At 44.0% G+C, this 27,822-nt stretch overlaps 2 protein-coding genes across 4 annotated transcripts in view; one reads left to right on the top strand and one right to left on the bottom strand.

The window, feature by feature from the left end:
• LOC128702100 (lanC-like protein 3) overlaps positions 1-16,446 on the top strand; it is a 66,821-nt gene extending 50,375 nt beyond the window's left edge. For both annotated transcript variants that reach the window (XM_070102806.1, XM_070102807.1), the window contains exons 6-7: positions 14,500-14,616; positions 15,300-16,446. In XM_070102806.1, coding sequence (XP_069958907.1) covers positions 14,500-14,616; positions 15,300-15,544 — 362 coding nt within the window. In that variant the 3' untranslated portion in view covers positions 15,545-16,446. The remainder of the gene's footprint in view (positions 1-14,499; positions 14,617-15,299) is intronic.
• The window catches only part of LOC128702104 (probable splicing factor, arginine/serine-rich 4), a 101,319-nt gene that overhangs the window by 13,644 nt on the left and 59,853 nt on the right, over positions 1-27,822 (bottom strand). The gene's annotated exons all lie outside the window — the stretch shown is intronic.

Raw genomic sequence — 27,822 nt, 5'->3', positions numbered from 1 at the left:
GCTGATCGTCGAACTCTACTTCGCCTACATTCAGCCCTCGTTTTATCGAAACTCGATTATGGTGACCGGATTTATTCAGCGGCCTCTCCTGTTACTCTCTCTAGCCTTAACCCTATCCATCACCAAGGATTACGTTTGTGCCTTGGTGCTTTTCGCTCTTCCCCTGTTGAGAGCCTCTATGCAGAAGCGAATGTTCCATCTTTGTCTGATCGCTGTGATGCCCATTGCCTTCGCTACTATGTACGCTCTCACGATCTCCACAATACTTCCATTTATAGAATGGTCACCGATATTAGTAGACATTCTTTATTCGTTCGCCGCCCCTGTTTGCTCCGTCCCTTTTCTCTTCGCCTACATTCACTCTTGTCTTCCCTTCAGTTACCACCTTTATATGTTCATGTAGCATCTCACTTTTTCCTACCCCCCTGGGAAGTTCCAGCTGTTCGGGTCTGTTCTTTCTCACTCCCGTGCTCGAAAGCTCAACTGCCTATGGTGGCTTCCCGCTCTCTTTTTCTTGATCACTTCCACTCCCATTCTCATGCCATCGCTGTGTACACAGATGGCTCTAAGTCTTCAGACGGCGTCGGATTCGCAGCAGTGTTTCCAGACAGCGCCGTGCGGGGGCATTTACTATCTTCGGCTAGCATTTTTACTGCTGAATTGTGTGCCATTCTTGCAGCACTTATTCGTATCGCATCTATGCCTGTGTCATCATTTGTGGTAGTCTCCGACTCCCTTAGTGCTCTACAGGCTATGCGAAAATTTGATACATCCCCTAGTTCTCCGTATCCAACTTTGGCTACGCCGTATCTATACGAAGCATAAAGATATTATTTTTTGTTGGGTCCCTGGTCATGTCAACGTACAGGGCAATGAACAGGCAGACACTGCTGCGCGGTCAGCAGTACATGACCTACCAATTTCCTATAGAGGTGTTCCATTTCTGGACTATTTTGCTGCAATAGCTACCCACCTTTGCACCCGTTGGCAACAACGTTGGTCAACGCTGCTCGGTAACAAACTTCATTCTATTGAACCGAGCATAGGTTACTGGCCGTCTTCTTGTCATCAGTGCCGAGGTTGGGAGACCACTCTCTCCCGCCTTCGCATTGGTCACACTCGTCTTACTCATGGGTATCTCATAGAGAGGCACCCTGTTCCTCTCTGTGAGCAGTGTCAAGCTCCTGTATCAATTAGCCACATTCTGTTAGACTGCCCTCTCTATCAACGAGCACTCAGAATTTACCTCCAACGTCGTCTTCGTTCTACTACTCTCTCTTTACCTTCCCTTCTTGCTGATGGACCCTCCTTTAATCCTGACTCTCTTATTGACTTCTTGACAATGACTGATTTACTCCACAAACTCTGATGATTCTTTTCACACTCCCGTCAGCCCTTTCTAGTTCAGTCTCTTGCTGCCCTTTACCCTTTCACCATCCACTGCCCCGCTGTTATCCGTAACCTATTACTCATCCATCTCCCTTTTGCCACCTGATGCCCTTGCTTCCTTCCTGCCCTGCAGCGCTGTATAGTCATTGTGGCTTAACGCTTCTTTTTTATTATAATGCTGCAATGGCTACCCACCTTCACGCCCATTGAAATGGTCAACTCTGCTTGGTAACAAACTTCATTCTATTAAACCGAGCATAGGTTACTGGCCGTCTTCTTGTCATCAGTGCCGTGGTTGGGAGACCACTCTCTTTCGTCTTCGCATTGGCCACACTTGTCTTACTCACGGGTATCTCGTGGAGAGGCACCCTGTACCTCTCTGTGAGCAGTGTGAAGTTCCTGTATCAATTAGCCACATTCTGTTAGACTGCCCTCTCTATCAACGAGCACGCAGAATTTACCTCCAACGCCGTCTTCGTTCTACTACTCTCTCTTTACCTTCCCTTCTTGCTGATGGACCCTCCTTTAATCCTGACTCTCTCATTGACTTCTTGACAACGACTTGATTTACTCCACAAACTCGGATGATGATACCTTACACACTCCCCTCAGCCCTTTCTAGCTCAGTCTCTTGCTGCCCTTTACCCTTTCACCATCCACTGCTCCGCTGTTATCCATAACCTATTACTCATCCACCTCCCTTTTGCCACCTGATGCCCTCGCTTCCTTCCTGCCCTGCAGCACTGTATAGCCCTTGTGGCTTAGCGCTTCCTTTTGATTATAATATAATGTGTACAATTCTTATTGCAATTATTCATATGGCATCTCTGCCTACCTCAACATTTGTCATAGTCTCAGACCCCTGTAGTGCTTTGCAAGCTATTAAAAAATTTGATTTGCCTCATCCCTTAGTTCTTTGTATACAACTTTGGTAGTGCCGCATTTCTAACAAAAACAAAGAAATCATTTTCTGCTGGGTCCTTGGTGATGTTAATGTTCAGGGCAATGAGCAGGCAGACTGCTGCATGGTCAGCAGTACATGACCTCCCAGTTTCATATAGAGGTACAGTGGAACCTCGGTTTTCGTTTTTAATTCGTGCCAGATTCAGCGAAAACTAAAGCAATATTTCTCATAATGTAAATCCAATTAATCTATTCCAGACACCCAAAAATAGTAAAAAAAAAAAAAAAATTAGAGAATAACTGTAGTTTTACATACAGAAAACAATGAGATAAATATAAAGCACCAATTTTAATGGATAAATGAACATTTGAGTCAGTTTTACCTTTATTGAAGACTTGTTTGAAGTTTGAAATGACCTGCTGATCCATGGGCTGGTTCAGAGGAATGGTATTAGGGGGCAAGAACTTCACTGTGATGAAATTAAACTCCTCCAACAATTGATCTTCCAAGTCTGGAGGATGAGCAGGAGCATTGTCCATTACCAGGAGGCACTGAGTGGCAATTTATTTTCCAGGAGGTATATCTTCACACTCGGGCCAAACACTTCGTTGACCCACTCGATGAAAATTTGCCTTGTGACCCATGCCTTACTGTTAGCCTTCACCATTACACAATTTACTCTTGATGACATTGTTTTTCTTGAAAACTTCAGAATTTTCAGTGATACACCAGTAAAGGCTTCACTTTGAAATGCCCACTCGCATTACCACAGAACAAGAGTTAGCCTGTCCTTCATAGGCTTGTGTCCTGGCAGTGCCTTTCCTCCTGCGTGATGTAGGTCCTCTTTGGCATTTTCTTCCAAAAGAGGCCTGTTTCGTCACAATCGAAGATTTGGGAGAGGAATCCTTCAGCCTCTAAGTATTCCTTGAATTCATCATCAATTTGGCCGCACGTTTGTCAGAACTTGCAGCCTCGCCATACTTTGCCACACTGTGTATGCCAGATTGCTTCTTGAAGTTGTCATATCAGCCTCTGCTGGCCTTAAATTCACTAACAGCAGCACTCGTTCCTGGCACTTGGAACTTTCTTTGGCCCCATGGTGGCTTATTTAGCAGTTGCACTCGATAGACAAGCACAAAAAACAATCTATTATTACGAAATGTTTCGTATGAATGCACAGGGTAATGTTCACTCAACAAGAACCAAAGCCACACCGGCTCAGAATGTGTGCGTGAGATGCTTTGTGTGGGCACAGCCGTGCGGACACGTTCAGTATGGTGTACGAAAACCAAGATGACGAACGAAGTGGGATAATGTTTTGATGAAAAATGTTGTCGAAAACCAGCGCAAACTAAAACCAAGGTTGTACTGTATTCCATTCTCAGGCTGTTTTACTGAAACCGCCTTCACAACTGTTAGCCTGATGTGACTTTTAACAAATTATATCCTCTTCAAGGGGGGCTCCTTGGCGTGGTGAAGAGGCTCTTGGTCTGAGGAATTAGCCCTGTCGGTCTTCTTCCTCAGACCGAACCTAATTACCCCCCATTCTCCCCTCCCCTATCCCATCCTCCCCATCCTCCCCTTTTTCCATTCCTCCTCCTCCTCCTCACCCCTCCCTTTTGCCCTTCCTCTTTTTGGCCTTCGTGATTTCTCCCACAGGCGCGCTAGTTCCTAGGTAGGGGAAAGGACACCGGGGTCCATCCCATTCCGTTGAGGTTCTTGGTGGTGGCGTAGTTTGCCGTGGAATCTGGATTGCCTGGGGATGTCCCGATCCCTCTCCGGTATCCCGGAGTAGCTTTGGGTGTCTTTTGGGCGACGGGTGTATCTCTGGAAGCCACCTTTCGGATTCCGGGGGTGGTGGCTGAAGGAGGTATGCTTTGTGGCGGATATCCGGCCGCCCTCTCTTTTGTCCACCGATGTAGCTCGGCAAATGTGAGGTTGCTATCCTGGATTGCTGATTTACTGGCATGAAGGGTAGGGTATGGCACGGGTTCCATGCTGCATCTGCGCTACTAGCGGTGTTGATCCTCTTGGGCGTGAAGGGAGATTTCCGGCCCTTTCATTCCTCCTGGGAACTATTCCTCCCCGCTCCCCCCTTTTTTTTATTCTTTTTTTTATTTTTATTTTCTTTTCTTCTTTCTTTTTTTTTCTTAAAAACAAAAAGCAAAGGAGTAACCTAACCATGGCAGCCCTAGTCCATGAAACCACTACCCCCGGGCCCCTTCTTGATACCGCACCCCATTCTGACCCTGCCTTGTGTTTAGACCACTCTTCGGACACTCCTGATGCCCCTGTACCTCTTGCTGGTGCTGTTTCCTCACCCGCTTCAGGTACCGGGGCTTCGACTGACTCCTTCGATTTGTCTGAACTCCGCTCTCCTTTGACTATGCTTCCGGCTTCTCCCTCTACGGTACGGCAATTTTCGAATCGCCCGCCCATTTCATGCCGGACCAACTCCGGTCCTACTCCTAAACGCCAACGTCAATCTCCTGATGATGCTCCTTCGTTACCTTCCCATTCTACTCGGAAAAGACCGACACGTCAAGCACTCCCTCTCCACGCTCAGTTTCGGACCACACAATGGACTAAATTCTTTACTTTAAGACCAACTTCTTCTTCTGCCTACCTTTCTGACCATAGTATTGGCAAAGCGCTCCTGCGTCATGTTGGCAGAGATATTTCATTTCACGCTCTCAAGAGCGGTACGCGCATCGTCACTGTCCAGAATGCTACCCAAGCTCATGATCTTTCTCTCCTTTCGAATATCGATACTACTCCTATCACTATTGAAAAACATCTTTCTCTCAATTCTTGTAGTGGTACTGTCATTCTGCCCCATACCATAGTCCAACAGAATTTCCAGTCATGTGGCAATGACATTTTTGAACAGCTGGAACTCCAGGATCTCCCAATCCTCAAAGTAGACACTTATGTCCTTCCTGCCCGGGGGCGGAGACGTTACCCTTGCAATGTGGCTCGTTTAACTTTTGACAGCCGAGAACTCCCGTCCTCTGTATATGTCGCGGGACATCGGTTACAAGTTCGAAAGGTGATACCTACACCGCAACAATGTAGAAATTGCTGGCGTTTTGGTCACCCAGCGAAATATTGCAGATCTATGGCCGAATGCCCAGTCTGTGGTGCCGACGACCATTCTAATACATCTTGCAGTCAACCTCCATCTTGCCTTAATTGTAATGAAGCTCACCCTTCGTACTCCCGCCGTTGCCAGGTCTACTTAAATGAACGTGAAATCCGTTGCCTCAAAGAGGCAGAAGGTCTCCCTTATGCTATGGCAGTTACTCATCTCCGCCTCCAAGGGAGACTACCCCGTGTTTCTTATTCTCGTGTTTCCAAACATCCCCCCACTTCTGGGGTCCCATCTTCTGCAGCCTCCTCTGTTGTTACCCCTCCCATAGCCACTACGGCATCTAATCCTTTTGCTGTCCTTGGCTCTGACGTCCCGACTACAACTCAGTCTGTTCTCACATCTTCGCGTCCTTCCTCACAAGCCCCAGTATCGACAAGACCTCGTACGACACCTAATACCAATCGCCCCTCTACTCAGAAGTCCAAAAAATCCACATTGCTCAAATCTTCTTTGCCCCTTCCTTCCCTTCTTCCACCTCCACACTTTACCTTTCCAGTCTCTGTACCTAGTTCTTCCCCTCTCTCTGGCTCTATTACAAGTGTGGAGATTCACCCTCCTCCTCGTACTATGCCTTCCACCCCCGTCCCCTCCCAAGTTTCTCCCTCTTCTGCCACCTCCCAGGTTTCTGCCTCTTCTGTGTCCCCCCACACTTCATCTCCAGTCCCTTACACTTTTCCCTCCCCCTCTACTTTGGTACAGTCCATTACTGTCCCAATCTTTACTCACCCTCCTCCTCCTATCTCCAATATGGTCTCCCATACATCTTTGAATTCAGAAACACTTGAAGCCATTTCAGAATATATTGCAGAGACTAAACCTTCAATGGACACTGATTCACTTCCTGTTCCTTCTCTTCCCTCTCCTCCATCTTCACAACCCCATTCTTCGCAACGCTCCGTTCCTTCGCTACTTGAACATCTTCCAATGCCACCACACGTTGACTTTTCTAACCCCTCTAGTCCGTAGGTGCCTTTACCTACAGATTCCTGATATTTTCTTCATCGCCAATCATGGCCTATTTACAGTGGAATATCCGCGGCCTCAGGGGTAATCGGGGTGAGCTTCAGATGTTGCTTTCCAGGTTTTCCCCTGTTGGTGCTTGCTTACAAGAACCAAAATTACACTCGGCTGTTTTCCAACCTATCTCAGGCTATAATTTATTGTATTCTTCGGATCCTTTCTCAGATGGGACCTTTAATGAAAGTGCCCTTCTTCTACGCAATGATATTCCGTACTGTCAACTATTTGTCCATACCTCGCTGCATTACACTGCAGCCCGTATCCACTTGAATAAGTGGTTTACAATATGTTCTTTATATCTCTCTCCTTCTCGAGCATTTTCTATCCCAGACTTTGCCTTTCTTGTTTCATCCTTACCACCACCACTTCTGTTACTTGGTGATTTTAATGCCCACCATTTCCTCTGGGGGGGGTCTCATTGTGACTCACGTGGCATTCAGTTGGAGGCTTTTCTCGCCTCTCACCCCCTCCATGTTTTAAATACGGGTATTCCCACCCATTTTGATCCTCGTACTCATACTCTCTCTTGCATCGATCTATCAGTCTGCTCTTCCTCCACTGCACTAGACTTCACCTGGTCTGTTCTACCAGACTTACATGACAGCGATCATTTTCCGATCATTCTTACTTCTCCTTCCTATTCACCACCTTTCCGTAGCCCTCGCTGGCAATTTGATCGGGCAAATTGGGATCTTTACTCACACCTCACTGCTTTTAGTGAGGTTCCTTCTTCATCCTCCATTGATGAGCTCCTACACATCTTCTCGACGTCAGTTTATACCGCAGCTTCTCATTCTATACCCCAAACCTCAGGCAGGCATTCTCAGAAGTGCGTGCCTTGGTGGTCTCCCGCTTGTGCTCGTGCAGTACGTTTGAAACGTGCTGCATGGGGCAGGTACCGGTACAATAGAACCGCTGAGAGACTTCTTGATTTTAAGCAGAAGCGTGCGATCGCTCGCCGTGTCATCCGTGAAGCTAAACGCACTTGTTGGCGAGACTATGTTTCCACCATCACCTCTGCTTCTTCTATGAGTGCAGTCTGGAAAAAAGTGAGGAAATTGAGTGGTAAATACTCTCCTGACCCAGCTCCTGTTCTACGGGTCGCTGGTGTTGATGTAGCAAACCCTCTCGACGTTGCCATTGAACTTGGCACACATCTGGTCCGTATTTCCCGAGGGCTCCATCTATGCCCCTCGTTTCTTTCCTCAAAGTCTGCCAGAGAGTTAGTGCCCTTGGACTTTTCTTCTCTCAGAGAAGAACAGTATAATGTGCCTTTTACACTTCAAGAACTGGAGGCAACGCTCTCAGCTTGCCGATCATCGGCAGCTGGGCCTGACGACATTCATATTCGTATGTTACAACATTTACATCGGTCAGCCCTTGTAGTCCTCTTACACCTCTTCAATCTTATTTGGGCACAAGGAGTTCTTCCCCAGCTGTGGAAATCTGCCATTGTTCTCCCTTTCCGCAAACCGGGTACTACAGGACATGATGCCTCCCACTATCGCCCCATCGCTCTTACTAGTGCAGTTTGCAAAGTGATGGAACGTCTCGTAAATCGACGTTTAATGTGGTATTTAGAGACACACAACAGTCTCTCCGCTAGTCAATATGGCTTTCGTAAGGGTCGTTCTACCATAGACCCCTTACTACGCTTGGATATGTATGTTCGTAATGCCTTTGCGAATAATCACTCAGTTATTGCCATATTTTTTGACCTTGAGAAGGCATATGACACAACTTGGAGGTATAATATTTTGGCCCAGGCCCATTCCTTAGGCCTCCGAGGCAATCTACCATCCTTCCTTAAGAACTTTTTAACTGACAGACATTTCCGTGTTCGAGTCAATAATGTTCTTTCCCCGGACTTCGTCCAAGCTGAAGGTGTCCCTCAGGGATGTGTTCTAAGCACAACACTTTTTCTCCTTGCTATAAATGATTTGGCCTCTGTTCTTCCACCCAATATTTGGTCATCACTCTATGTTGATGACTTCGCTATTGCTTGTGCAGGCGCTGACTGTCATCTTATTGCAGTTTCTCTTCAGCATGCGGTCGACCGTGTTTCCACTTGGGCCACCACGCATGGGTTTAAATTTTCAAGTACCAAAACTCACCAAATTACTTTCACTAGACGCTCTGTTATCTCCGATCATCCTTTGTATCTCTATGGCTCCCGTATCCCCGAACGTGATACAGTCAGGTTTCTAGGCCTTCTCTTTGACCGTCGGTTATCCTGGAAACCTCACATAACCTCTCTGAAGGCAACTTGTCACAGCCGGCTAAACCTTCTTAAAACCCTTGCTCATCTTTCCTGGGGAGCTGATCGTCGAACTCTGCTTCGCCTACATTCAGCCCTCGTTTTATCGAAACTCGATTATGGTGACCAGATTTATTCCGCGGCCTCTCCTGCTACTCTCTCTAGCCTTAACTCTATCCATCACCAAGGATTACGTTTGTGCCTTGGTGCTTTTCGCTCTTCCCCTGTTGAGAGCCTCTATGCAGAAGTGAATGTTCCATCCTTGTCTGATCGCCGTGATGCCCATTGCCTTCGCTACTATGTACGCTCTCACGATCTACACAATCCTTCCATTTATAGAATGGTCACCGATATTAGTAGACATTCTTTATTCATTCGCCGCCCCTGTTTGCTCCGTCCCTTTTCTCTTCGCCTACATTCACTCTTGTCTTCCCTTCAGTTACCACCTTTATATGTTCATGTAGCATCTCACTTTTCCCTACCCCCCTGGGAAGTTCCAGCTGTTCGGGTCTGTTCTTTCTCACTCCCTTGCTCGAAAGCTCAACTGCCTACGGTGGCTTCCCGCTCTCTTTTTCTTGATCACTTTCACTCCCATTCTCATGCCACCGCTGTGTACACAGATGGCTCTAAGTCTTCAGACGGCGTCGGATTCGCAGCAGTGTTTCCGGACAGCGTCGTGCGGGGACATTTACTATCTTCAGCTAGCATTTTTACTGCTGAACTGTATGCCATTCTTGCAGCACTTATTCGTATCGCATCTATGCCTGTGTCATCATTTGTAGTAGTCTCAGACTCCCTTAGTGCTCTACAGGCTATACGAAAATTTGATACATCTCATCCCCTAGTTCTCCGTATCCAACTTTGGCTACGCCGTATCTCTACCAAACATAAAGATATTGTTTTTTGTTGGGTCCCTGGTCATGTCGACGTACAGGGCAATGAACAGGCAGACACTGCTGCGCGGTCAGCAGTACATGACCTACCAATTTCCTATCGAGGTGTTCCATTTCTGGACTATTTTGCTGCAATAGCTACCCACCTTCGCACCCGTTGGCAACAACGTTGGTCAACTCTGCTCGGTAACAAACTTCATTCTATTAAACCGAGCATAGGTTACTGGCCGTCTTCTTGTCATCAGTGCCGAGGTTGGGAGACCACTCTCTCCCGCCTTCGCATTGGTCACACTCGTCTTACTCATGGGTATCTCATGGAGAGGCACCCTGTTCCTCTCTGTGAGCAGTGTCAAGTTCCAGTATCGATTAGCCACATTCTGTTAGACTGCCCTCTCTATCAACGAGCACGCAGAATTTACCTCCAACGTCGTCTTCGTTCTACTACTCTCTCTTTACCTTCCCTTCTTGCTGATGGACCCTCCTTTAATCCTGACTCTCTCATTGACTTCTTGACAACGACTGATTTACTCCACAAACTCTGATGATACTTTTCGCACTCCCCTCAGCCCTTTCTAGTTCAGTCTCTTGCTGCCCTTTACCCTTTCACCATCCACTGCCCCGCTGTTATCCGTAACCTATTACTCATCCATCTCCCTTTTGCCACCTGATGCCCTCGCTTCCTTCCTGCCCTGCAGCGCTGTATAGTCCTTGTGGCTTAGCGCTTCTTTTTGATTATAATAATAATAATAATTTAACCCCATCGACTATACAGCACCTGGGCTCTTAAGTGGTGATATCCAAATTAATCCAGGACCTCAAACTATTGTGCAGAGGCAAAACAGACAGATAAATGACGGCAATAATGACGGTCTAGCAGCTAGGAATGATAACTTTAACTCCATATGTAATGCATACATAGGTCAATGTGAGACAATACAGCCATTATTATCTCAAACACTACCAAGCAGGTGCATACACTGTACTAAAGTACGCATGAAAAACAGAAAAGGCACCTTATGTAAAATGTGTAAGGGGTGGGTACATGATGGATGTATGTACAATTATAGCAACGGTGCCAGAATTCATTTTGTGTGTAACAAATGCACTTTGGCACAGTTACCCTTTAGCAGTGATGACATTGATTTACCTAATTTTAATACAAATGACCCATTGCCATATACTGATGATTATGATTGTTTTATGAAAACAGGCCTTCACTTTATTCATGTCAATGCAAGATCACTTCTTCCTAAATTGGCAGAGATTAGGATTCTAGCTAACAAAATTAGGGCGGCAGTTATAACCATCTCTGAATCTTGGTTGGATGATACGGTGACTGACGACGAGGTCAAAATAGATGGTTACAATATAAAACGCTTAGATAGGAATAGAAAGGGTGGTGGAGTATGTGCCTACATTAGAAATGACTTAGCTTACAACCCAAGACCTGATTTAAATAACAATAAAATGGAGATTCTATGGCTTGAAGTGCTGCTTCCCAAGACCAAACCCATCTTAGTAGGAACTAGTTACCGCCCTCCTACCCAGGACCAGTTCTTAGAAGACTTTTCCAGAGTCTTGTCCGGAGTTGAAAACAATTGCGAGACAATAATACTGGGCGACTTCAATATCTGTTTTCAGCAGCAAAATAACGGGCTATGCAAAAGGTATAAGCAAATTCTAGGATTAAATAGTTACACTCAACTTATTAATACTCCAACCCGGATCACACAGTTCTCAGCCACCCTAATTGACCACATACTTTGTAACCGCTCTGAGAACATTAGTCAGTCAGGCGTCATTACCACAGGTCTTAGTGATCATTTCATCATTTACTGCACCAGGAAAATAACTAGGGATAGGATAGGCCTACACAGGACAATAAAAATGAGGTCAACTAGAAACTACAGTAAAGAAACACTGGTAAATAGGCTACACAATTGTGACTGGACAGAGATAACAAGTTGCACGGACGTAAACGATGCCTGGGAGAAATTCAAAACAATGTTCACTACCATCCTTGATAATATTGCACCAGTTAAAGAGGTTAGGATTAAACGAAGGACTGAACCCTGGATGAATACTGAGATATTAGATAATATGAAATTCAGAGACCAGCTGCTAAAAAGATTTAAAGCAAACAGACAGGATATTGCAGCACTAAATGAATTCCAAAGGGTGAGGAACAGAGTACAGAGACTTATAAAAGGAGCAAAGGCAAAGCACTACTGCTCAAAAATTGAAGAGTATAAGCATAACCCCAGAAAGCTCTGGCAACAACTAAAACAGTTGGGGTATAGCCATAAGCCAGTAGATAGGTCTAACATAGTACTCACTATCGATAATGAGGTATGCCACGAAACAACTAAGGTGGCAAATTGGTTTAATTCATACTACACATCTGTTGCATCAACACTAGTAAGTAAACTACCAGCTGCATCAAATACCTTTAACACAGACTCTGATAAGTTTCAAACATACTATACCAATAAAGGGGTAACCCCAAACAGTTGTCAACTAGTAAGTGTATCTCATGACTTTATTCAAAAAGAACTAAGCAGGTTAAACCCAACTAAGAGCACAGGCCCTGATAACATCCCGTCTAAGTTCTAAAAGATGGTGCTTCTGAACTGTCAATCCCTATTGCTCACATAATAAATCTATCAATCACCACTAATACAGTACCGGAGGGGTTCAAGGAGGCCAGAGTTACTCCTATCTTCAAGAAAAATAGTAGGTCTGATGTAAGCAACTATAGGCCTGTTAGTATACTCAGTATAATATCTAAAATTCTAGAGAGGGCGGTGTATTCTCAAGTAGTTAAGTACCTTAATGACAACAACATTCTCCATAGCTATCAATCGGGCTTTAGAAGATCCTACTCAACCGACACCTCCCTTATTAATCTGATGGATTACCTGAGAACTGAAATGTCAAAGGGGAACCTCATAGGCATGGTAACCTTAGACCTGCAAAAGGCCTTCGATACTGTCAACCACAATATATTATGTAATAAACTTCAAACTATCGGTATAGGTTCTGTAGACTGGTTTAAGTCCTACCTTAGCAACAGGAGACAAATAGTCAAAATCAACAAAACAGAATCAGAACCCCTGCCGATAACATGTGGAGTTCCCCAAGGTAGTATTCTGGGTCCCTTATTATTCTTATGTTATGTCAATGATATGCCTATCAGTGTCAAGTGCAAACTCCTACTGTATGCAGATGACAGTGCTCTGTTAGTGTCAGGTAAAGACCCACAAGATATTGCTAATGTCTTAACACTGGAACTGGAGTCCTGCAGCAAATGGTTAGTAGACAACAAACTATCATTACACCTAGGGAAAACTGAAGCCATTCTCTTTGGCACGAAACATAAACTGAGAAGGGTAAATAATTTTAATGTTCAATGTAATGGGGAGCCCATCACTTTGGTTTCATCAGTAAAATATTTGGGAATCCCCTTTGACCCATGCATGTCAGGAGAATTGATAGGGAACAGTGTAGTAAAGAAAGCGAATGCCAGACTGAAGTTCCTGTATAGACAAGCACAGTGTCTACCTACTGAGGCTCGCAGGACTCTATGTCTAGCCCTTATACAATGCCATATGGATTACGCTTGCTCTTCTTGGTACTCTGCCTTGACAAAAAAACTGAAAGATAGACTGCAAATCACCCAGAACAAAATCGTAAGATTCATCCTGGGGCTGGGACCAAGAGAACATGTAGGCCAGGATGAATTACAGCAGTTGGATATGCTGAATGTTGAAGACAGAGTAAAACAACTGAAGCTAAATCATGTTTATAAAATTGCTCACAAGCAATGTCCAGAATATCTTGCTGTCAATTTTGTCAAGGCTGGGAACCAAAGCAATCATAGAACTAGGGGGAGAGAGCACAACTTTGTAGTACCCACAGTCAGTGGCCAGGCTTCAAACACCTTTTATTGTACAGCAATAAAGGAATGGAACAGACTACCCGCACATGTCAAAGCCAGTCATAGCGTGAACCAGTTCAAGAAGAGTGCCAAAAGGTGTCTGATGAATGTAGCTACAGAAAGGGAGGGGAATGATTTTCTATTTTTTAGCTAACATACGTGTAAATTTTACCTTATTCCTTGTAATGACCCTCGTATTGTAGATAGTCTTAATGACCCTCGTGTAGTAGATAGTCTTTTTAGTATGATAATAAGATGTTATCTTCATTGTAGAACAATAAGAAAATATTATAACCTTTATACTATAATAATAAGGCAAAAGGACCCCAATGGAAATAAGTCACTCTGTCTGACTTTTTTGGGTTATCCTAGGTTCTCTACACATATGCTGCTATATATGATAATTCTATGTAACTGTATTTGTGTATACCTGAATAAACTTACTTACTTACTTACTTACTTACATATTTGATCCAAGGTATGTCATGTCCAATTCTGTGACACCTTACTAGCTTTCAGGAACCTCCCTTGAAGGGTACCTTTGGTAAAGTATATTTATATTTGGTGTAGGTGCAGTGGGGTCCAATTTACAGTAGTTTGGTTAAAAACTTATTATCCAGAAATTAAAAGTCCTATTTACTTTGTATAATCAAAAAGCACACACATCAAAGACCATAAAAATTTTCTACCAAATCTCTGATGCTGTGTACCAAGCTATACTGAGCATCTCTTCCCCCATTTTCACTTTCATTGAAGTGGACACCCACTATGCTTTTTGAGTTTAAATTTTCTTTGGACTATTTGGAAGGATTTACTTGGACACACTACAGGGCTCTATTCTCTTCAGCAAATTATAATAAAAAAGAAGCGCTAAATCACAAGGGCTATACAGCGCTGCTCTCTTTGGCAAAAAAACTAACAATTGACTATAAAAATGCTTGATTCCAGGAACCGTGTATTTACTAGCCAAGGCATACATGGTATATGAAGACAAAAGGTACCTAGAAGCCTGTATTAAGTGTGGAGAAATTACTTGGCTCAAGGGACTTCTCAAGAAGGGACCTGGTAAGTAGTTATATTTTCCTTGATAATGGGGAATAGGGGTATATGCATAGCTTCCTTGCAGATAACTACTTTTTTTTCACCTTAACTATGTATCATTTAGAAAGATGAATTTTATATTACTGACTTGTGCCAAGTCAGTAAAATACAGCAAATCCAGTATGCCCACACTTGTGCCTAATAGTGTATCAGTCATACCTGAGCACAGATTAAACTTACATGTTTAGTGGACCAAGTGGTAGAACTGTACCTTCAACTTATAACTGCAGGACCCAAATTTGATCTTTGCATCCTTATCCAATGTGCATATATCCTTCCTGTTGTACATTGCATCCTACAGGAGGAACAATTAAAGGACTCCACTATAAATATGCCAGTGTTCCTTGAATTACATTCCAGATCATTTCAAATGTTCTCAACTGGAATGGTTATTACCTTCATAAGGGAGCACTAAACCCATAGGTCATCATGACACCTAAGGGAATGGAAGGTATTCAGACTTGATTCAAGGAATTGGAGCACAGGTCAAATGGGGTGATTTAAACATCTTAATTTAAAAAAATTCTAAACTACAAACAAGTCATTGGTCGAGTATTATTCTGCACTATATTACAATAAAAACTAAGCACTAAACCCACAAGGGTCAAATCTTGCACTGTAAAGCTGATAATTTTATTTCATTGCAGGCATATGTCATGGAGTAGCTGGCAGTGGATATGTTTTCCTCACGCTATACCGCCTAACTGGTGATGCCTTTCACCTTCACCGGGCCATCCAGTTCTTCCGATTTATTTACTCCAGTGAATTCAAGCAAGCACGTACACCAGATTCACCTTACAGTCTCTACGAAGGCTTGGCTGGAACTGCATGCTTCATTTCAGATCTTATGAACCCAGAGCAATCCTCATTCCCCTTTTTCAGAGTATTTTAATGTAAAGTTTACAAAAGTTTAATTATACATAATGATTTAAGAAATTTTACTGGCTGCTTAATTTTAATCAGCTCTAATAACTTAAAGGTCTTTCACCCTTAAAATGACAAGTTTGCTTACAGCCATGTTTGGGCAGAAGGCTGCCTAATTTAAGTCCCTCAGTTGGGCTGACGACTGGGTCACTGCTCCAGTACAATTGATTACCAGACTGAGTAGATTAGGAAATAAACAAAAATTGAAATGTTTAGCTTGTGAAAACTTGCTGGAAGCTTAAGCGGAAAGAGTGCACCTAGGAAGCCCCCAGTGATCCCCAACTTCTCAAATATGTAATGGTGACTGCAGCACCTTCATTACCCTCACCATAGTAAAAAACCATTGTAAATTCCAGAAATCATGCATTTTATTACCATTACAAAAATTTCCAATAATTGATTAATATGAGAGTAACAATTTATTATACAATACGAAGAATGACTCGGTACTAAAAAATTAAATCACATGAAAAGCTATGACAGTTGAATATAACAGTAAATTAAATCATATGAATTAGTGTTTTAATCAAATAAGCATAGCACACAAAATTATTTAATGCCACTTTTGAGGATGCAGTATAGAAGAGATGTCAGGTTCAATATTTTTGACAGTCTAAAGTTTTATGTAAATGTTCATCAGTAAGACTATGCTGATTTGTGTGTGTGGGGGGGGGGGGGTGTCTTGTGACCCAAGGAATTAAACTTTTACCCCTTCCTATAATTGAACCTAATGTATCCCATTCCCTAAGCACTGTATGACCTACAAGTTCAACATTTAGGATAAATGCTAAACCCATATGGGTCATAGTGCCTCGGAAGAGGGAAGGCAATCAGGTTCGATCTACAGAACAATAAATATCAGCAAAACAATTTCAGCCTTTTAGTTTATTTTCAACCCTAAATCAATTTGTTGACAAATGAATTTGCTGTCAGTCTGTGAAACATACTTGTAGCACACTAATTAAAGTTTACAGATGTGTAAGGCTCACTTGTCTAAGATTTCAAAACTGCTCATCTTCGATATGACTTTGAAGGCTTTCAAGATTTTTCCTAATCCTGCAGCCCTGGGCACGGCTAGTCTTGTGCTTGCCTTATCAATCTGCCTGCTACTGCAGCAGCCCACTGGCCTACATAGCTATCACAGTCTGGTTGATTTGGCACTTGTTGGAGGCAAGTCTAATTTCTTTTTGAAATCTACACTTTCCTTGGCCATGTTTCTGGTATCCTGTGGTCCTGTTGAACAGTCTGGGCCCACGGATGTTATGTTCTCTTATTGTGCCCATTTTCATTATTTTACACATTCTCACTAGTATGTTATGACAACATGCAGAGTTGGGGGGGGGGGCATGCTTGTAAGCACCTTCCACATGTATGTTTTGCATTTCTTTCTTCACTTCAGCAAGTATACATTATTATTATAATCAAAAAGAAGCGCTAAGCCACAAGGACTATACAGCGCTGCAGGGCAGGAAGGAAGCAAGGGCATCAGGTGGCAAAAGGGAGATGGATGAGCAACAGGTTACGGATAACAGCGGGGCAGTGGATGGTGAAAGGGTAAAGGGCAGCAAGAGACTGAACCAGAAAGGGCTGAGGGGAGTGCGAAAAGTATCATCAGAGTTTGTGGAGTAAATCAGTCGTTGTCAAGAAGTCAATGAGAGAGTCAGGATTAAAGGAGGGTCCATCAGCAAGAAGGGAAGGTAAAGAGAGAGTAGGAGAACGAAGACGACGTTGGAGGTAAATTCTGCGTGCTCGTTGATAGAGAGGGCAGTCTAACAGAATGTGGCTAATCGATACTGGAACTTGACACTGCTCACAGAGAGGAACAGGGTGCCTCTCCATGAGATACCCATGAGTAAGACGAGTGTGGCCAATGCGAAGGCGGGAGAGAGTGGTCTCCCAACCTCGGCACTGATGACAAGAAGACGGCCAGTAACCTATGCTCGGTTTAATAGAATGAAGTTTGTTACCGAGCAGAGTTGACCAACGTTGTTGCCAACGGGTGCGAAGGTGGGTAGCTATTGCAGCAAAATAGTCTAGAAATGGAACAACTCGATAGGAAATTGGTAGGTCATATACTGCTGACCGCGCAGCAGTGTCTGCCTGTTCATTGCCCTGTACGTCGACATGACCAGGGACCCAACAAAAAACAATATCTTTATGTTTGGTAGAGATACGGCGTAGCCAAAGTTGGATACGGAGAACTAGGGGATGAGATGTATCAAATTTTCGTATAGCCTGTAGAGCACTAAGGGAGTCTGAGACTACTACAAATGATGACACAGGCATAGATGCGATACGAATAAGTGCTGCAAGAATGGCATACAGTTCAGCAGTAAAAATGCTAGCTGAAGATAGTAAATGCCCTCGTACGACGCTGTCCGGAAACACTGCTGCGAATCCGACGCCGTCTGAAGACTTAGAGCCATCTGTGTACACAGCGGTGGCATGAGAATGAGAGTGGAAGTGATCAAGAAAAAGAGAGCGGGAAGCCACCGTAGGCAGTTGAGCTTTCGAGCAAGGGAGTGAGAAAGAACAGACCCGAACAGCTGGAACTTCCCAGGGGGGTAGGGAAAAGTGAGATGCTACATGAACATATAAAGGTGGTAACTGAAGGGAAGACAAGAGTGAAAGTAGGCGAAGAGAAAAGGGACGGAGCAAACAGGGGCGGCGAACGAATAAAGAATGTCTACTAATATCGGTGACCATTCTATAAATGGAAGGATTGTGTAGATCGTGAGAGCGTACATAGTAACGAAGGCAATGGGCATCACGGCGATCAGACAAGGATGGAACATTTGCTTCTGTATAGAGGCTCTCAACAGGGGAAGAGCGAAAAGCACCAAGGCACAAACGTAAGCCTTGGTGATGGATAGAGTTAAGGCTAGAGAGAGTAGCAGGAGAGGCCGCGGAATAAATCTGGTCACCATAATCGAGTTTCGATAAAACGAGGGCTGAATGTAGGCGAAGCAGAGTTCGACGATCAGCTCCCCAGGAAAGATGAGCAAGGGTTTTAAGAAGGTTTAGCCGGCTGTGACAAGTTGCCTTCAGAGAGGTAATGTGAGGTTTCCAGGTTAACCGACGGTCAAAGAGAAGGCCTAGAAACCTGACTGTATCACGTTCGGGGATACGGGAGCCATAGAGATACAAAGGATGATCGGAGATAACAGAGCGTCTAGTGAAAGTAATTTGGTGAGTTTTGGTACTTGAAAATTTAAACCCATGTGTGGTGGCCCAAGTGGAAACACGGTCGACCGCATGCTGGAGAGAAACTGCAATAAGGTGACAGTCAGCGCCTGCACAAGCAATAGCGAAGTCATCAACATAGAGTGATGACCAAATATTGGGTGGAAGAACAGAGGCCAAATCATTTATAGCAAGGAGAAAAAGTGTTGTGCTTAGAACACATCCCTGAGGGACACCTTCAGCTTGGACGAAGTCCGGGGAAAGAACATTATTGACTCGAACACGGAAATGTCTGTCAGTTAAAAAGTTCTTAAGGAAGGATGGTAGATTGCCTCGGAGGCCTAAGGAATGGGCCTGGGCCAAAATATTATACCTCCAAGTTGTGTCATATGCCTTCTCAAGGTCAAAAAATATGGCAATAACTGAGTGATTATTCGCAAAGGCATTACGAACATACGTATCCAAGCGTAGTAAGGGGTCTATGGTAGAACGACCCTTACGAAAGCCATATTGACTAGCGGAGAGACTGTTGTGAGTCTCTAAATACCACATTAAACGTCGATTTACGAGGCGTTCCATCACTTTGCAAACTGCACTTGTAAGAGCGATGGGGCGATAGTGGGAGGCATCATGTCCTGTAGTACCCGGTTTGCGGAAAGGGAGAACAATGGCAGATTTCCACAGCTGGGGAAGAACTCCTTGTGCCCAAATAAGATTGAAGAGGTGTAAGAGGACTACAAGGGCTGACCGATGTAAATGTTGTAACATACGAATATGAATGTCATCAGGCCCAGCTGCCGATGATCGGCAAGCTGAGAGCGTTGCCTCCAGTTCTTGAAGTGTAAAAGGCACATTATACTGTTCTTCTCCGAGAGAAGAAAAGTCCAAGGGTACTAACTCTCTGGCAGACTTTGAGGAAAGAAACGAGGGGCATAGATGGAGCCCTCGGGAAATACGGACCAGATGTGTGCCAAGTTCAATGGCAACGTCGAGAGGGTTTGCTATATCAACACCAGTGACCCGTAGAACAGGAGCCGGGTCAGGAGAGTATTTACCACTCAATTTCCTCACTTTTTTCCAGACTGCACTCATAGAAGAAGCAGAGGTGATGGTGGAAACATAGTCTCGCCAACAAGTGCGTTTAGCTTCACGGATGACACGGCGAGCGATCGCACGCTTCTGCTTAAAATCAACAAGTCTCTCAGCGGTTCTATTGTACCGGTACCTGCCCCATGCAGCACGTTTCAAACGTACTGCACGAGCACAAGCAGGAGACCACCAAGGCACGCACTTCTGAGAATGCCTGCCTGAGGTGTGGGGTATAGAATGAGAAGCTGCGGTATAAACTGATGTCGAGAAGATGTGTAGGAGCTCATCAATGGAGGATGAAGAAGGAACCTCACTAAAAGCAGTGAGGTGTGAGTAAAGATCCCAATTTGCCCGATCAAATTGCCAGCGAGGGCTACGGGAAGGTGGTGAATAGGAAGGAGAAGTAAGAATGATCGGAAAATGATCGCTGTCATGTAAGTCTGGTAGAACAGACCAGGTGAAGTCTAGTGCTGTGGAGGAAGAGCAGACTGATAGATCGATGCAAGAGAGAGTATGAGTACGAGGATCAAAATGGGTGGGAGTACCCGTATTTAAAACATGGAGGGGGTGAGAGGCAAGAAAAGCCTCCAACTGAATGCCACGTGAGTCACAATGAGACCCCCCCCAGAGGAAATGGTGGGCATTAAAATCACCAAGTAACAGAAGTGGTGGTGGTAAGGATGAAACAAGAAAGGCAAAGTCTGGGATAGAAAATGCTCGAGAAGGAGAGAGATATAAAGAACATATTGTAAACCACTTATTCAAGTGGATACGGGCTGCAGTGTAATGCAGTGAGGTATGGACAAATAGTTGACAGTACGGAATATCATTGCGTAGAAGAAGGGCACTTTCATTAAAGGTCCCATCTGAGAAAGGATCCGAAGAATACAATAAATTATAGCCTGAGATAGGTTGGAAAACAGCCGAGTGTAATTTTGGTTCTTGTAAGCAAGCACCAACAGGGGAAAACCTGGAAAGCAACATCTGAAGCTCACCCCGATTACCCCTGAGGCCGCGGATATTCCACTGTAAATAGGCCATGATTGGCGATGAAGAAAATATCAGGAATCTGTAGGTAAAGGCACCTACGGACTAGAGGGGTTAGAAAAGTCAACGTGTGGTGGCATTGGAAGATGTTCAAGTAGCGAAGGAACGGAGCGTTGCGAAGAATGGGGTTGTGAAGATGGAGGAGAGGGAAGAGAAGGAACAGGAAGTGAATCAGTGTCCATTGAAGGTTTAGTCTCTGCAATATATTCTGAAATGGCTTCAAGTGTTTCTGAATTCAAAGATGTATGGGAAACCATATTGGAGATAGGAGGAGGAGGGTGAGTAAAGATTGGGACAGTAATGGACTGTACCAAAGTAGAGGGGGAGGGAAAAGTGTAAGGGACTGGAGATGAAGTGTGGGGGGGGACAGAAGAGGTAGAAACCTGGGAGGTGACAGAAGAGGGAGAAACTTGGGAGGGGACGGGGGTGGAAGGCATAGTACGAGGAGGAGGGTGAATCTCCACACTTGTAATAGAGCCAGAGAGAGGGGAAGAACTAGGTACAGAGACTGGAAAGGTAACGTGTGGAGGTGGAAGAAGGGAAGGAAGGGGCAAAGAAGATTTGAGCAATGTGGATTTTTTGGACTTCTGAGTAGAGGGGCGATTGGTATTAGGTGTCGTACGAGGTCTTGTCGATACTGGGGCTTGTGAGGAAGGACGCGAAGATGTGAGAACAGACTGAGTTGTAGTCGGGACGTCAGAGCCAAGGACAGCAAAAGGATTAGATGCCGTAATGGCTATGGGAGGGGTAACAACAGAGGAGGCTGCAGAAGATGGGACCCCAGAAGTGGGGGGATGTTTGGAAACACGAGAATAAGAAACACGGGGTAGTCTCCCTTGGAGGCGGAGATGAGTAACTGCCATAGCATAAGGGAGACCTTCTGCCTCTTTGAGGCAACGGATTTCACGTTCATTTAAGTAGACCTGGCAACGGCGGGAGTACGAAGGGTGAGCTTCATTACAATTAAGGCAAGATGGAGGTTGACTGCAAGATGTATTAGAATGGTTGTCGGCACCACAGACTGGGCATTCGGCCATAGATCTGCAATATTTCGCTGGGTGACCAAAACGCCAGCAATTTCTACATTGTTGCGGTGTAGGTATCACCTTTCGAACTTGTAACCGATGTCCCGCGACATATACAGAGGACGGGAGTTCTCGGCTGTCAAAAGTTAAACGAGCCACATTGCAAGGGTAACGTCTCCACCCCCGGGCAGGAAGGACATAAGTGTCTACTTTGAGGATTGGGAGATCCTGGAGTTCCAGCTGTTCAAAAATGTCATTGCCACATGACTGGAAATTCTGTTGGACTATGGTATGGGGCAGAATGACAGTACCACTACAAGAATTGAGAGAAAGATGTTTTTCAATAGTGATAGGAGTAGTATCGATATTCGAAAGGAGAGAAAGATCATGAGCTTGGGTAGCATTCTGGACAGTGACGATGCGCGTACCGCTCTTGAGAGCGTGAAATGAAATATCTCTGCCAACATGACGCAGGAGCGCTTTGGCAATACTATGGTCAGAAAGGTAGGCAGAAGAAGAAGTTGGTCTTAAAGTAAAGAATTTAGTCCATTGTGTGGTCCGAAACTGAGCGTGGAGAGGGAGTGCTTGACGTGTCGGTCGTTTCCGAGTAGAATGGGAAGGTAACGACGGAGCATCATCAGGAGATTGACGTTGGCGTTTAGGAGTAGGACCGGAGTTGGTCCGGCATGAAATGGGTGGGCGATTCGAAAATTGCCGTACCGTAGAGGGAGAAGCCGGAAGCATAGTCAAAGGAGAGCGGAGTTCAGACAAATCGAAGGAGTCAGTCGAAGCCCCGGTACCTGAAGCGGGTGAGGAAACAGCACCAGCAAGAGGTACAGGGGCATCAGGAGTGTCCGAAGAGTGGTCTAAACACAAGGCAGGGTCAGAATGGGGTGCGGTATCAAGAAGGGGCCCGGGGGTAGTGGTTTCATGGACTAGGGCTGCCATGGTTAGGTTACTCCTTTGCTTTTTGTTTTTAAGAAAAAAAAAGAAAGAAGAAAAGAAAATAAAAACAAAAAAAAGAATAAAAAAAGGGGGGAGCGGGGAGGAATAGTTCCCAGGAGGAATGAAAGGGCCGGAAATCTCCCTCCGCGCCCAAGAGGACTCGACACCGCTAGTAGCGCAGATGCAGCATGGAACCCGTGCCATACCCTACCCTTCATGCCAGTAAACCAGCAATCCGGGATAGCAACCTCACATCTGCCGAGCTACCTCGGTGGACAAAAGAGAGGGCGGCCGGATATCCGCCACAAAGCATACCTCCTTCAGCCACCACCCCCGGAATCCGAAAGGTGGCTTCCAGAGATACACCCGTCGCCCAAAAGACACCCAAAGCTACTCCGGGATACCGGAGAGGGATCGGGACATCCCTAGGCAATCCAGATTCCACGGCAAACTACGCCACCGCCAAGAAACCTCAACGGAATGGGATCGACCCCGGTGTCCTTTCCCCTACCTAGGAACTAGCACGCCTGTGGGAGAAATCACGAAGGCTAAAAAGAGGAAGGGCAAAAGGGAGGGGTGAGGAGGAGGAGGAGGAATGGAAAAAGGGGAGGATGGGATAGGGGAGGGGAGAATGGGGGGTAATTAGGTTCGGTCTGAGGAAGAAGACCGACAGGGCTAATTCCTCAGACCAAGAGCCTCTTCACCACGCCAAGGAGCCCCCCTTGAAGAGGTCAGCAAGTATACAGCCTCTCCTCACTTAATGATGGGGTTCCGTTCCTAAGAGTAGGTTGGTACGCATATTGATCATAAGCGAAGAGCATACTATACCGGTAGTGGGTTTGTGTCAACTATCTTTATATGTTTTTTTAATGTCACCTTTGCACCATTTATAACATTTCTGGTATATTTTCAAATGTTTATACAGTAGTGTACTGTATACTGTAATAAACAGAATAGAGGAAATCAGCTCGAACATACATTTAGGTTTGCATACTGGTTGGAGAGCTGGTCGTAAGTCCGAGTGGTCAGTAAAAGAGTATGTCACTAAGTGAGGAAGCTGTATTAAATATTTAGGACTGAGGTGCTCCCTTGCAAGTACATGTCACTGACTTTTAAATTAACAAAGTAACATCTGAAAAACATTACGTATTTCACTCAAATCACACTTATCTCCTGCCCATTGTTATAATATAATCTTTGTAACTGCTAAAATTTTACACAAAAAAGATACCAACTTAAGAAGTGGAAAATAAGGTATATACACATTCCTGGCACTAAAACATTCACACTGTTCATTATCCACATTCCCACGCCTCTCCTATATTACACTTGCCTTCCATTTTGAATTCATTATTTAGTTGTAGCTACAGTTAGAGTAAGAGGTAGATGGGAAAAGAGGAAGGTGGCAACAACAAGTAAGAGGGAGGTGAAAGTGTATAAACTAAGGGAGGAGGAAGTTCGGGTGAGATATAAGCGACTATTGGCAGAAAGGTGGGCTAGTGCAAAGATGAGTAGTGGGGGGGGTTGAAGAGGGTTGGAATAGTTTTAAAAATGCAGTATTAGAATGTGGGGCAGAAGTTTGTGGTTATAGGAGGGTGGGGGCAGGAGGAAAGAGGAGTGATTGGTGGAATGATGAAGTAAAGGGTGTGATAAGAGAAAAAGGTAGCTTATGAGAGGTTTTTACAAAGCAGAAGTGTTATAAGAAGAACAGAGTATATGGAGAGTAAAAGAAAGGTAAAGAGAGTGCAAAAGGAGAGCAGATGATAGAGTGGGAGAGGCACTGTCAAGAAATTTTAATGAAAATAAGAAAAAATTTTGGAGTGAGTTAAACAAGTTAAGAAAGCCTAGGGAAAATATGGATTTGTCAGTTAAAAACAGAGTAGGGGAGTTAGTAGATGGGGAGATGGAGGTATTGGGTAGATGGCGAGAATATTTTGAGGAACTTTTAAATGTTAAGGAAGAAACAGAGGCAGTAATTTCATGCACTGGTCAGGGAGGTATACCATCTTTTAGGAGTGAAGAAGAGCAGAATGTAAGTGTGGGGGAGGTACGTGAGGCATTACGTAAAATGAAAGGGGGTAAAGCAGCTGGAACTGATGGGATCATGACAGAAATGTTAAAAGCAGGGGGGGATATAGTGTTGGAGTGGTTGGTACTTTTGTTTAATAAATGTATGAAAGAGGGGAAGGTACCTAGGGATTGGCAGAGAGCATGCATAGTCCCTTTATATAAAGGGAAAGGGGACAAAAGAGACTGTAAAAATTATAGAGGAATAAGCTTACTGAGTATACCAGGAAAAGTGTACGGTAGGGTTATAATTGAAAGAATTAGAGGTAAGACATAATGTAGGATTGCGGATGAGCAAGGAGGTTTCAGAGTGGGTAGGGGATGTGTAGATCAGGTGTTTACATTGAAGCATATATGTGAACAGTATTTAGATAAAGATAGGGAAGTTTTTATTGCATTTATGGATTTAGAAAAGGCATATGATAGAGTGGATAGAGGAGCAATGTGGCAGATGTTGCAAGTATATGGAATAGGTGGTAAGTTATTAAATGCTGTAAAGAGTTTTTATGAGGATAGTGAGGCTCAGGTTAGGGTGTGTAGAAGAGAGGGAGACTACTTCCCGGTAAAAGTAGGTCTTAGACAGGGATGTGTAATGTCACCATGGTTGTTTAATATATTTATAGATGGGGTTGTAAAGGAAGTAAATGCTAGGGTGTTTGGGAGAGGGGTGGGATTAAATTATGGGGAATCAAATTCAAAATGGGAATTGACACAGTTACTTTTTGCTGATGATACTGTGCTTATGGGAGATTCTAAACAAAAATTGCAAAGGTTAGTGGATGAGTTTGGGAATGTGTGTAAAGGTAGAAAGTTGAAAGTGAACATAGAAAAGAGTAAGGTGATGAGGGTGTCAAATGATTTAGATAAAGAAAAATTGGATATCAAATTGGGGAGGAGGAGTATGGAAGAAGTGAATGTTTTCAGATACTTGGGAGTTGACGTGTCGGCGGATGGATTTATGAAGGATGAGGTTAATCATAGAATTGATGAGGGAAAAAAGGTGAGTGGTGCGTTGAGGTATATGTGGAGTCAAAAAACGTTATCTATGGAGGCAAAGAAGGGAATGTATGAAAGTATAGTAGTACCAACACTCTTATATGGGTGTGAAGCTTGGGTGGTAAATGCAGCAGCGAGGAGACGGTTGGAGGCAGTGGAGATGTCCTGTCTAAGGGCAATGTGTGGTGTAAATATTATGCAGAAAATTCGGAGTGTGGAAATTAGGAGAAGGTGTGGAGTTAATAAAAGTATTAGTCAGAGGGCAGAAGAGGGGTTGTTGAGGTGGTTTGGTCATTTAGAGAGAATGGATCAAAGTAGAATGACATGGAAAGCATATAAATCTATAGGGGAAGGAAGGCGGGGTAGGGGTTGTCCTCGAAAGGGTTGGAGAGAGAGGGTAAAGGAGGTTTTGTGGGCAAGGGGCTTGGACTTCCAGCAAGCGTGCGTGAGCGTGTTAGATAGGAGTGAATGGAGACGAATGGTACTTGGGACCTGACGATCTGTTGGAGTGTGAGCAGGGTAATATTTAGTGAAGGGATTCAGGGAAACCGGTTATTTTCATATAGTCGGACTTGAGTCCTGGAAATGGAAAGTACAATGCCTGCACTTTAAAGGAGGGGTTTGGGATATTGGCAGTTTGGAGGGATATGTTGTGTATCTTTATATGTGTATGCTTCTAGACTGTTGTATTCTGAGCACCTCTGCAAAAACAGTGATAATGTGCGAGTGTGGTGAAAGTGTTGAATGATGATGAAAGTATTTTCTTTATGGGGATTTCCTTTCTTTTTTGGGTCACCCTGCCTCGGTGGGAGACGGCCGACTTGTTGAAAAAAAAAAAAAAAAAAAAAAAAATTGCAAAAACACAGGATTTACTTATTTCTCAATACTAAAATAATCAGGTATGATTGGTCATGATTTATGGCACTACAGGAACTATCAGACCTATTAACCCTTTGAGGGTCGACAGGCCCTCTCCGAAACTCGTTCTCAGGGTCGGCCAAATTTAAAAAAAAAAAAATTATTTTCTCTTATGAAAAGATAGAGAATCTTTTCCCGATCATAACGACACCAAAAGTTTTAAATTTGATAGAAAACTTACGGAATTATGCTCTCGCAAAGTTAGCGGTCTCGGCGATGTTTACGCATCGGCGATTTTGCCCACTTTGAGCCCCATTTTCAGCCAATTTCACTGTACTAGTCGACAAAAAACATGAATATTTCGCTAGAACTCCATTTTTTCTATCGAATGGGTGCAAGAAACCACCCATTTATAAATTTAGCAATTTTGCCAATTTCACACAAATTTCAAAAGGTGCCAATTTCCGAATAGGGTCCAGAATAAACAAGATAGACATTCCTGGCACTAAAATGACATTTCCTCTAGTCATTAGTCACGTCTCAAGGCCCCTCTTATATTCTTTTGCTTTCCACTTTGAATTTTTATTCTCACAAAAAATATAAGATTTACTGTTATGCAGACTACTGCATTAGTGTAAAAAATGGTATAAATATTATTGGTGCACTTGTGAAAGAATATTAGACTCACCAGTTGACGTGTATTGCACGCTTGGCACGATTTGTTTACTTTTGAAGTTTGGTAAAAATCGAACATTTCTGCTACTTTGAGCTCAATTTCAAGGCACCTTTCATTGTAAAACCAGTCAAAATCATCTCAATTTCAGTAATATGTCTTCCATTCTATAAAATGATACCAAGAAAACTAGAATACAACAATAAATACCATACGAAAATACACTGCAAAGTCGCTGATTTATTAAAAAAAAATGGTCAAAGTTTTTTTTTTCTCATTATGCACTGTGTGCTGCAGGATTTTTTTTAGACTGTGCACACTGACCACATGGACCCATTCTTTCATATGAAGGCCTACCAGCTT

Source organism: Cherax quadricarinatus, chromosome 83 (assembly GCF_038502225.1).
Source record: "Cherax quadricarinatus isolate ZL_2023a chromosome 83, ASM3850222v1, whole genome shotgun sequence".
NCBI classification, from domain to species: domain Eukaryota; kingdom Metazoa; phylum Arthropoda; class Malacostraca; order Decapoda; family Parastacidae; genus Cherax; species Cherax quadricarinatus.
The sequence above is the reverse complement of the archived record's forward strand: the minus strand, read 5'-3'. Positions and strand labels throughout refer to the sequence as shown.